The 12,688-nt window shown below is 38.3% G+C and overlaps 1 protein-coding gene across 1 annotated transcript; it reads right to left on the bottom strand.

The window, feature by feature from the left end:
- Positions 1 to 339: 339 nt before the first annotated feature.
- LOC143614775 (protein LATERAL ROOT PRIMORDIUM 1-like) lies at positions 340 to 1,482 on the bottom strand. Its single transcript, XM_077088108.1, has 2 exons — positions 774 to 1,482; positions 340 to 701 (listed from the first exon to the last, which is right to left on the bottom strand). Exons 1-2 carry the CDS (start codon positions 1,465 to 1,467, stop codon positions 340 to 342), a joined length of 1,056 nt encoding a protein of 351 aa, XP_076944223.1. The 5' UTR covers positions 1,468 to 1,482.
- Positions 1,483 to 12,688: the final 11,206 nt, after the last annotated feature.

Here is a 12,688-nt window from a genome sequence, read left to right as displayed (position 1 = left end):
AAAGTTACTTAAATGTGTAGTTTTCTATTTTAACATTTCAAAAAAACCAACCAAAACTTAAGCATTTAATTTCATATTAAACTAACATTGTTCATAATCACAATTAACTAATCCTAATGACCGAAAGAACAGCATAAACAAATTTATTTAAAATCAAAATTAGTGCATTTAGCCAAAGTGAGCATCACATGAAAGAATCATACCGGATTAGGGCAAAATATTCCACCAAAAGATAAACCCTAATCTCAACTTCAATGGACAACTCATAGCCACGCAGCCAATCAGTTTCCACGAACTTACCAACACAATAATATTTGTTTGCAAATAGAGCTGATCAAATTATTGGGTTATATTACCGTAGCTTGAGCCGCCACCACCACCACCACCAGCAAGCAACCCGCCACCGGACGAGCCGAAAACATCCGATGCGTCGAGCAACGGGGAAGAAGAACCACCACCCAAATTCCTCCCGCCACCGGTTGAAGCGCCGAGGTGGAGTTCCGAGAAATTGGGGAAGCTTGTGTGATCCCGTGTTTCGACTCCTTGATCGTAGAGGAAGCCTTTGAAGACGTGTCCTCCGATGGTGGCACTCGCTTGGTATGCGTACTCGTCGTCTCCGTCATCTACAGCGGTTACACGAACGCATTTGAACACTGCGGGTGCACGGACTTGCCCGGGCAATGATTCCTTAAAGCTTGCATCTGAAAATAATAAACAAGTTAGTATAATATAATTATGTAATTGAACGAAATGTATTGATTGGATAATAATACCTTGTTTGTGATGACTGGAGCTGGTGTCGAAGCTTCGAGGTGGTGTGGTGTTGGAGGTGGAGGTGTGGGAGGTGGTAGTGGTGTTGGGAGTCAAGCGGGGTTTTTTCGGGCCGGAGGTGGATGCCGAGGAGACTGAAGCCGCCCCGGTGGATGTCATGAGTTGACGTTCGCGGCGACGGGCAGCGGGGACCCAAGTGCTCTTAATATGGGTCGCGCAATCAAACCCTCTACTCTTGCAGCAAGTTCTGCAGCGTCGGTGGCTGCAGTCTTTTTTCGCCTGGTTGCCACAGTCTTGACAAGTCATCGTGGAACCAGACGTTGATGTCGACCCGCCACCACCAACGCTAGCTTGCAGAAACCCATGATCAGAAATCATGGGTTTGCTTAAATAATTATGTGGTTGAGATTGCGGTTGATTTTGCCAGAACTGAATGCTGTAGTTGCTGTTGGTGTTGCTAGCTCTACCACCGCCACTCCCACGGGCACTCAGTATATTATCTTCCAGGCATGGAGTGGCGGTGAGGAGTGGGATCACGCCCACCCCCACGCCGAGAGCCGTCGCGTTGGCTACGGAATGTGGGTGGTGGGCGTGAGGGTCGGTGACTACGACCACGTCACGAAGACCCAGCATGCCGATCTCGGGGATCCCGTAGTTGATTTGCCGGGCCGACGTCGAAGAGGACGCCGGCCACATACCAGCAGCGGTGACAGGCCCGCCACCGCTGGCATTAAAACCTAGAGAAAGGTCTTGATCAGAGGGTCTGAGAGCCGATGAGGAAGAAGGGTTTGCAACCCAGTCTGCAAAAGCAGTACCTGAATCTGAAGGCAGCCTACCACTCCTGCTAGTAGCCACAACTGCTTAAGAATAATAATAATATCTTTCTTTCTTTGTTTCTTGAAATCTCTTCTTTTTTTTTTTCGAACGGCTCTTGAAATCTCTTCTAAATTAGAATATAGGGTTCGAGAACATACAAGATCTGAGAAGATCTAGCAGTCTGCGTATAGATATTACTATGACGATGGTGGGGTCTCTGAAATTCTCTTTAAAATTTGCAGACAGCTAGAACGTCAATAGATATATATAGATGTAGAGAGAGAAACAAGAGAGAGACAACACAATCACTGCTCTGAAACAAAGATTTGCAGGAAGATCAGAGAACAACAACAAACACTGTAACCACTACTGCTATAAACAACCAAGACATAAAATGGAAATTGGATTCTTGACTTTAGTAACCCAGAAAAAGATTATTATTATTATTATTATCTTCAAGAGGATGATGATCAACTTTGTGCTTGTGGGTTGCTTAAATCTTTTGTGGAGCTGTTCTTGGAAAATGGAAAATGAGAGGTGGGTTTTGAGTTCTCTCTCTCTCTCCAATAATCACACCAAGAAAAGGGTATAAAGACTTTTGTTCTCTGGTTTTTTGTAATTATTTAGGCTACTACTACTGCTAGTCTACTACTACATCTGTACCCTCTTCTGTTTACAATTCGCACCTTCTTACTTCATGCGCGTGAATGGTTTCTAGATGTGATTTTCAAAACTACTCCTTCATGTTATGGGTCTAGACGGCAATGGTCCCTAATGGTTTCATCGTGTTTTTCATTAACTCAAACCATTAATTAGGCCTCACCACAAGCCTCTAACCTAATTAAATTAGGGAATTAGGCCTCACCACAAGCCTCTAACCTAATTAAATTAGGGTGCTATTTTGACATCCTCTTATTTTTTAAAAAGGGTGTATACAAAAGAGAAAATATGAAATGGGTTTACGAATAGCAAAAAGGGTGTCTAAATAGACAAACCCTTAAATTATTTCTCTAAACATTCAATAGACTTCTTAAACCTTGATGTCAACTATTATCTTGTCATTGAAAGTACCAATAATTCAACCATTCATCATTCATTCTCATATGATAAGCCTGTTGATGGCCTATTTTGGAGATTGCTGTCTAGCTCCATAACATGAAGGAGTAATTTTGAAAGTCGCATCTAGAAACCATTCACATGCATGAAGTAAGATGGTGTGAATCGTAAACAGAAGAGGTCACAGAAGTAGTAGTTTTCAGTTTGTCCCTTCAAATAGTCCATCTACAAAATGAGTTTTCAACTTTGTCTCTCCAAATACCTAAACTTGTTGGCCCAAATTTGGTTAAGTGATAGAAGATGGGCCAGATGGAAGTTGAAAGGTTGGCAGGAATTTTAATTCGAAGAAAATGTTAGGTTTAAAACGTAACGTATCGTCAACCCTACATTAGCATCGGAAACGTATCTTCAACCCTGCGTTAGCACCGGATATGCATCTTCAACCCCACGTTAGCATCGGAAATGCATCTTCAACCCTATGTTTTGTCAACAAGTCGCCGGCCATAAGATCCGGTAAGCCGTCGCCGGCGATGTGAACACGGGGGTCAGGTATGGCAGCCCGTCGTTGACGTCGTGAACAAGAACATGTATAACGAATCAATCAATCAATCAATCAATCATGCCCAGTAAAATCCCACCGACAGCAAAGCTATAAGTAGGGTCTGGGGAGGGTGGGATGTAGGCACACCGTACCTCTATCCAAAGGAATAAAGAGGTGGCTTCCAGAGAGACCCTCGGCTCGTCTTCAATAAAATGGCCTCGAAAACACATCGTCGACGACTTATTCCGGCCACGTGTCGTTCTCCGGTTCGTTTAGTAACACGTCGTCGGTGTTCCCTAACACGTCGTCAACGACAAGAAAACTATAGACAAAACTGGAAACTTGAATTTGGAGGAACAAAGTTGGAATCTCATTTTGTAGATGATCTACTTTGAGGATTTTTCCTTTTAAACATATTAGGGTTGACAGAGTATGCAATAGATTATTTTAATAGTGATGGAAAAACCACCCCGCCTTAATATGTACCAAGCAAAAAAATAAATAAATAAAAAGAACTTCCCAGCGGGCAGCTATACTGAACATCCTGAGCGTTTGCCAACATTTCTATAATCGTTCATCAGGCAATTTAAAAAAAAAACTTTTTTTTTCATATGATTTTAATGCATATAAACTAACACTCTTTTAACACTTTTCACCAAATATCATCCCCTCTTTACTACAAATCTCTAGTTTTATACAAACTTCTCAAACAATAATCATGGATCGGGGTCACAAGGTTTCATAGAAAGGGATAGCCAGTACTTCTTGTAATCCCAACATTAACGATTAATCCCGCAAAACCAAATGTTGCCCCAATTCCAAAACCAACCCCCACAATTCGACTCGTATCCGTAAAAACAAATATTGTCCCAACACCAAAACTTCCCAAAACAAATGTCCAGCCGGCTTTCTCCTTTCACGAACCAATCTCTAGGATTCCTTGATCTTTTGTCAGATAGTATGCTTGATCTATATCAAACCCATCCCCGCAACAATTTCAAAACCCAACTAGAGGTGTTCAGTATTCAAATCAGACTCAAGGGACTCGAAATTCAATTTGAATCACATTTGAATTTGAAGGTCTTATTCGGTTTGCAATCATTCAATCTTGACCATTCATTTTATCTTATCACCTTTCATGTTTTTTGATCTCCTACATCTCACAAAACCTCATCAAACCACAAAACCCCCAAAAATCTAAACCAACCTCCCCCCCTCCCCAAAAGAAATGGAAGACCTAAACCTCTCAAAAAGCTAACCCTAAAAGCTAAACTAAACCAGAAGTCTAAACCAATACTTTTTTTAACAAGTGATGCTAGGCACACACATACATACATATTAATAAAAGAAAATACATTGCAGAAATATTTAAAGTTCTAAAGATTAGATATCCAAAATTCATTATTTTGGTTATTGATTCATGTAATTGAACATTGTCAATTTGAGTGTAGGAACGCCTTGAATGTAGATGTAATAGACAATCAGGATCTCTATTTGTTACAGACTCTAACTCAATGTGCTAAACCATTGAGCATGAACACACTCAAGTAAACGTTAAGCTAATAATCATTGATAAATCAAGGTATTACAAGATATGACACTTTAGTACTTTCTCTCTCTGCTCTCTCACTCTGACAATCAACCAAAATCTAAGTACTAACGCATAAGTCCCCTATTTATAGGAAACATTCACAAGCTCATCAAGGCCGTATATGTTATACGACGTATAACATATACGTCGCATATCATATGCGCTGACCTTGAGAATTATGCGTTGACTATCAATCACAAACTATACATTTGACATTTTTAGCCCTATACAATCATATCTAATACAAGTAAGACCCTAGCAATAGACATTATGCTCTAACAAACTCCCCCTTGGATATTGCTAGGTCTTTGTTATTCAATATCTTCAATCTTTCATTCCAAACACCTTTTCTCGATATTCCCGCCTCATATCCTCCCATGAACATTTCGTTGAGGGCTTTTGATTTGTGGGAATCGAGACTCCAACGGCTTTTTATTGAAATTTCTTAAATCTAGCAATCTGCATCTTCTCCTTTATCTCCTCCTCTCTTTCCTTCTCCTTTTGTGCTTCCTTTTCTCCAAATTCAAACCATTTGCTCTTCCAAATTTCACCAGAGTGTATTTTATACTTATGACAAATCTTTACAATCTTCTGATATTGCATAGCAGACGCATAATGCTTTTCACGTGACACTTGAATCTTGCAATTATGTAGCGTCTCTATGTCTTTCTCAGAGCAATTCACCAACCACATCGGATCCATCACATCAATAACATCCCACACTCCATCTCGGTTTAACACATCTGAGCTTCCTCACGGTTTTCATCATAGTACCTTGAAATTGCTTTCCTCTGTCAATGCTTCACCTCCATATACTCGAGTAAATACTTTATCCTCAGACCTTCCAAGTTCCTCAACCAGATTGATTCCCAATTTATTTTCCAATATCGTGAAATATCTCACATGAAGATTCAATAAATCTGCCTGTTGTTTCCTCCTCAACTCACCATCCTCTAACATTCTCTTCTGTTCAGCATTCTCCTTCCTTAACCTTTCATTCTCAATCACCAAACTATCAATCTTTATCCCTTGCTCAGTGACAATTGCCTTTAACGAATCATGATCACGGAATGTAGGAAAATCACCAAAACAGCTTGCATCCGGAGACGGTAAGCTAAATTCAGGAACTTTATCAGTAGGCTTTGGTGAAATATGTGGCACTTGTATTTGTGGAGATGGTTCCACCACATGAGTCTTCAAAACATTATCATCCTTGCTCAAATCAACTACTGGTTCTTCCACATTAAACTCTGGATTAATTGGAGTAACAATAATCTCTTGTTCCTCAACATCTAGCTCGTCAATCAATTTCAACTTCGGAGATGCTGCCTGTTTAGAATTCTTCTTAATACGGACCACCTTCTTCTTGACTGATTTATCCACAACACCTTCAGAAACATACGTGTCATCCTGTTCATCTGTTGTTTTACGCTTCTTCGAGCTTTCAGCACGTTTTTCGAATTTAGTCCTAGGATTTGCTAATCTCATCCTATAACCCTCAGAATCAGACTCAGTTTCTTCCAAATCTTTCTCTGATGTTGCAGAATAGACTTCTTCTTGAGTAACAGGAGTAACGATTTCCTTCTTCACTTTTTGTTTCTTTTTCTTTGGAGCAACCGATTCACCCTCTGAATCAGATTCAATCTTGATAAAACATTTACCGACAGGCTTAAATTCTAGCTTCAGCTTGTTCTCTTCATCCCTATCTGAATCACTGTTATCATTTCTCCATTTATTATCAGTCGGAGCCACATATTCTGGATTCTTCAAATGACCGAATAACCCTCTGAACTTTGGAATATCAGCTTCTTTAGCATTCTTGTATGAAGCAAGTTTTGCCAAGTTGTTCCCAGTCACATGATCTTAGAAGATCTTAGGTCCCTCATTTTTCACTTTAGGAAATACATCTTCCATAAACATTTGCACGAACCTCGGATATTGTAGCCATTGATCATCACCAAAATTCATCTTCATATTGTCCAGGATCATTCGAGAAAAATTGTACTTCAAATTCAGAAATAGAGCAGCCATGGTACTCATCTGGTAATCCAAAGTATCATCATAACCACCCTTCCTGTGTCCCAAGCAGTGAACAACCACATGTACTAGATACTTGTATGGTCGAGACAATGTGGTCCTCTTGAATGCTAACTTGTTCAACGAGTCTCTGTACCCCATCCTGAGTAGACAACCTTTCACCATCTTCTCATCTAGATTAACCGGATCAGACGATTCGTCCCCGAACTCCAAGACTTTACGAATCAAATCTTCATTGACCACAATCTGCTTTCCTTGAACAGTAGCTTGAATATCATTCCCAAAAACTTTAGCAGTACTCCAGAATTCAGTAACAATGTTCTCGTAAGGATCAGCCATATGTGTAATCGCCTTGAAAATCTCGATTTTTCAGAAACGGCATTATGACTTTGAACTTTGAAGCTTTTGGATCCTCCTCGTTCAAGTAAGCACAGATATTGTGCTTTGGATCAGTAATCTTGGTTTTCTTACCCATCTGCAAGATCACACAAATAAACATGTTAATCTTGAGTTTATTTAGCAGATACATATGATTCTAATGTATATGTTCACTATAACTCATAACTATGTTTACAGCGTATATGTATATAACCAACGGAAAAGGTTATAAACGTATATGACTGTATCTACGTATACGTCCAAAGTAGCGTATAAGTCCTATTAGCGGATATGTCCTATACAACGTATAAGAATTATCAGTGTATAAGTCCTAGTATTACGTATATGTCTAAAGGTTTGACTTTGGTCAACTCAGAACATATACTCCGTATAAGATATATGGCGTATAAGTCTGAATATTGACCAGATTCAAGATTCTCAAATCTGTACCAAATTTAGACAACACAACTCACACACATACCTCGTCAAAGATTGTTTAATACACTTCTAAACTTAATTTAATGATTTTCTCATGTTTAAATGACGAACTGATCTTATGCATGAACGGATAAGTATTTCAATTTCAGATCTAACATTATAGTATATATGAATCCAATTAAAAGTTATTATGACACTCGTAATATCATTTTAAGATGAATTGATTATCAATCTGCAACAAATCATGAGTGATTAAGTTCTAATTTGACTTATGAGTGACTAAAATATTGGTCATCACCAGATCTAAATCAAATTTTCACCTTCAAGATCTGGAATGGTGTGCAAATCACCACTACAGATATCACAAAATGAACTAGCAAGAATTTAGAGTGCAAGATGAATTAAGGTAAGAGAGAATTGTAGAAAATCCAAGCGCATATGTGACTTATGCGTCGCATATCTCTCTTATATATACACTGACTTATGTGGCGTATAAGTTTAGGACTTGTACGACGCATAAATTATGCGGTGTATAAGTCTCATACTTATACTTTGCATAAGTATGTCCAATTAAACATTTATTTCATGACCTGTTCACACCCATGTAATGTCACAAGTACAAATTAATGTCCTTGTACATTAGAAGAATAACTTAAATAAGCTTTGGTTTGAAAAAATCACTATTTTACCAAGTCCAAATTAATGACCTTGACTAAAAAAGATAAACGTTTTGATCTTTTGTTTTTGATTTGACAAAAATTTTTTGTATCATGAAAACACCCAAAGAGATAGTTCACCCGCTCATCAAGAGTCGAAAACTAAATCAGAAAGAAAATCTTTTTTTTTTCAAATAGAAATAAAAAAAATCAATAGAAACTAAAACAAAGTAAAACACAAATTTAAAATCAATCCAGAAACCACATATTTTTGTGAGTTTGAGCAGGGAATCATATTAACCAAATTGCCCTTCCATCACAGTTTTATTTTCAGCGTTTATTATGACGTTAAGTCGGTCAATGGTATTGTTGTCCACTTAAACCTTTCAAAACAAATGATTCAAAAATTTCTATAATGCATTTAATTGGTTCAATTAGGCACATCATATCAGGATTTATCAGTTCTAATCTTGATTCAGGCTTAATTTGATTTTTACATAGTCACCCCAATTTGACTTAAACTTTAGAATCAGAAAATAAAAATACTTTTATTTTAAGCAAATAAGCAAATAATCCCCACTACAAGATATACCCCCGTTATCAAGAAATACCCTAAAGTCCTTTACCATGGATGAGTATGCACAATTTCATCTGTCGGCTTGCAAACATTGTGTCCCTTGTGGTCCGTTTCTTAATGGTAATAAGACACGAGCAAGGGGATAAAGTGTGACTAACAGCGGATTTTGATCAAGTCAGTAATAAGTTTAGTACATAAGTACTTGTGCGATCAAGTTTAATGACTTATAAAGCAGCTTAATCTGCGGGGTTTTGCTTTTTAAAGCCTGTTCAAATATTCATCGAAATGAATACCCAGATGATAAACCGCATAAAGACCCGATGGATCCAGGAACCTTAAAGCATCCCATCAATATAGGATTTAAGGCCATAAAACCATACATCATTGAAGCGTTAACCACTTACTGATAGCTATTTTTTAAACAATTTTAAACAATCATTCTGATTAAAAGGCTTGAGTATGACCAACTATTACATTTCTGCCATCATTATCAAGACTTTTGCTAGAAACTAACACCCCATCAATTTGGCAATTTTAAGTTTATATCACTTACTTTTCCATACTTGTTTGTTTTAAAGGCCTACCAATGCACCAATACAATTAAGCACACAGTCTTTTATACCTACTTTTTACTGTTTGTTTTATCTTCCCTTTTTGCTTCAAAAACTCATTTTCTGAGGAGCAACATTTTTTGCTTCAAAAAATCATTTTTTGCACTTGAACACCCACTTGGTGTTAATCTTCTTTTTATCTTCAGGTAAGTCAACCAATTTCCAGACCCCGAGCTTTTCAAACTGCATAAGCTCCTCTTGCATAGCATTGACCCATCTTTCTTCTGTTAGGGCCTCTTTATACGTTTTCGGCTCAACCTGAGAAATAAAACGTTTAAATGAGAATTGATTTTGTAAAGGAGAAAGCTTTGAATAGACACACTGAAGATTTTGATCAAGTTGACGTCTCGTTTGCACTCCAGCATTCAGATCTCCTATTATATTCTCCTCGGGATGATAAGATACAGTTCTCGGGACCACCTCGATAGGTACTGACACTTCAGATTGGAGATTGTTCTCACACACTTCAGGAGTAACAGTGGATGGAGAAATAGCTTCAATAATCTCCTCGTCAGAATCATCGTTGTCATAAAAAACTGGAACATCATCGGATTGAACATGATTAGGAACATTTAGAGGAACAAACGCAGGTTCTTCAGGCATAGTCACTTGATTTTCCGACAATTGTTGATTTTAGATCATCGTCAACGTTTCTTCAAAAAAATTTTCTTCAGGAAGTCTAAAACTTTCCCAAAGACTCTCATAATCAAACAGCCTTGAGTCTCCTGGTCGTTGCATGGTAGGAGTGTATCGTTGACAATCGACATTTTGGACTTGAATTATCTTGTGGAGGCTAGGAATATAGACACGTCTAAGTGGACTAGCATACCCCACAAAGAATCCTTCAACAGATTTTGGTAAATATTTCCCAGATGGTTCAAGAACGGTACACATTGACCCAAATGGTTCAAGCCATTTCATATTGGGTTTTCGACGATTCAGTAGCTCAAAACACGTCTTGACAAATCTCTTTACTGTAAGCACCCGGTTAAGCGTGTAACAAGCTGCCACTACTGCTTCAGACCAAAAGTTAACTGGTAATTTTGAATCTGAAAGCATAGTTCGAGCCGTTTCAATCAAAGTCCGATTCTTTCTTTCAGCAACCCCATTTTGTTGTGGAGTGTATGGAGCGCTAAATTCATGAAGAATCCCCCGTTCATTACAGTACTTTAGCATCTTGTTGTTCTTGAACTCCGTCCCATTATCACTTCGGATATGACGGATTGGAAGATTGTACAGTGTCTCCAATTTTTTGAATAATACCATAAGGGAATCATATGTCTGATCTTTTGATTCCAAAAACATCACCCATGAAAATCTCGAGTAGTCATCGGTAACCACAAGACAGTGCAGTTCACTTGTGATACTCTTGACATTGACTGGACCAAAAAGATCCATGTGGAGACGTTCAAACGGTAAGTTGATGGAGTTAACAATTTTCCTTGGATGAGGTTTCTTTGTCTGCTTTCCCTTCTTACAATCCAAACAATCTTCACTTAACTGAAAATTCCTTAAATTAACCCCTTCTACCAGATTCTTGTGAACTAGATGGTCCACTTTCCTCAAACTAATATGTCCCATCCTTCGATGTCATAATACTGATTCCCGTTCAGATGCTCTTGAGATGAAACATTGAGCAGACCCTGATGACGTTGATGCATTGCTCATGTTCATGACGTAAAGATCATTCACTCGAGGAGCACGCATAATAATCCACTCTTCAGGTATTGATGTGCGTCGGATAACCCTATAACAATGACCCTCACAACTAAGCTTTAAATATAAAACGAAAATCCTAAACCACACACAACCGGCAAGTGTACCGGTTACAAGTAGTATAGACCTAGGAAGTCCGAGTATCGAACACGTGGACACGTAAGGACGCTAACGATCACTAACCCTAGATAAGACCTACCTAAGAATAATATTTAATTGATTTTTGATTTTTAATTACTTAACTGGACTAACTAAGCTGACTGACAAAAGTTACTAAAAATAGAAAAATTAACGACAAACTAACTGTGTTAACTTCGGATGGAGAAAAACGTCTACCTAGGTTTGAATCAAATTGTAGGCCTAACAAGTAAATGGATTGGATGCTATCAAGACACCGGCTCCTAAAGATGACACGACTAAGGATCGCTCTGGCTCATTGGATTACCTCTCGGTCTCACTCAATAAACCTTAACTACTCATAATTGGCTAAAACAACCAAACCGGGAAACAATTGTTAACGTGTTCTAATGTTGACTCACCTCTTGGTCTCACCAACACTCGACCCTAATGGCAATGAATACTACACAACCAAGGATAGAGGAACAATTCAACTTAAACCAAAATACATCAACTAGTCGCTCAAAACACCTAAACCTGACAAGAAACGAACTCGCTCTCGCGTAATTCTTATTCTAGCATGCAATGGCAATGAGATAACCCTAACTTCTTATCATCTCTCGGTCTCTAAGAAGGTGTTTAACTGTTGTACTTAATCCAATAAATCATGCAACAAAACCCTACGGTTGTTCCTGCCGCAAACAAACCCTAAACACAAAGTCTAGAATCAAACAAGCACCGATCAATCAATACAAAACTAATCAACCAACGCAAGAGGTTTAAGCAATGAATTACCAAAATTTCCAGCCCTTAAACACAACCTATTTCATGTCTAAATCAAACTTTACAATAACAATTAACATCTATCAATCAAACAATCCATAAAACTCATCAAACACTAAATAATTATCATCATTCCTAGGTAGAACCGACAAGATTAGCCTAACATACTTTTTGGACAGCCATGAATACTCAATAAAAACATCATAAAACTCATACCAATCATCTTAAAAATCATTCAACAATCAATAGCAATCATAAACAAGTCAATCTCTAACACAATTGCAAAACTATGTATCAATTGAACAAGTAAAATAATATGATGAACAATGTTTAAAGAGGAAGGATATGAGATGGTTTTCGGCTGCTCTTTGCTGCAATAAACTGATGGTGAATGATCCGGGGGCTTGCTCTTGACTCTTTCTTCCTTCCTTAGCCGCCACAACACAAGAACCCTAAGCCAAACAAAACTTTTTTCCCTTACTCCTAGGCTGTTGAATTCCGATCGGACCCTATGGGGGCTGTTAGGGTTTTTTTTTTGTATTATGATATAATGTAAGACTTGGGCTTTCCAACATGTAATCAGGCCAGGCTTTGAGTTGT

Source organism: Bidens hawaiensis, unplaced genomic scaffold, assembly GCF_021521415.1.
Source record: "Bidens hawaiensis isolate Kalapana, Puna unplaced genomic scaffold, B.hawaiensis_p1.1 tig00041039_1, whole genome shotgun sequence".
NCBI classification, from domain to species: domain Eukaryota; kingdom Viridiplantae; phylum Streptophyta; class Magnoliopsida; order Asterales; family Asteraceae; genus Bidens; species Bidens hawaiensis.
This window is presented reverse-complemented; position numbering and strand designations above follow the sequence as displayed.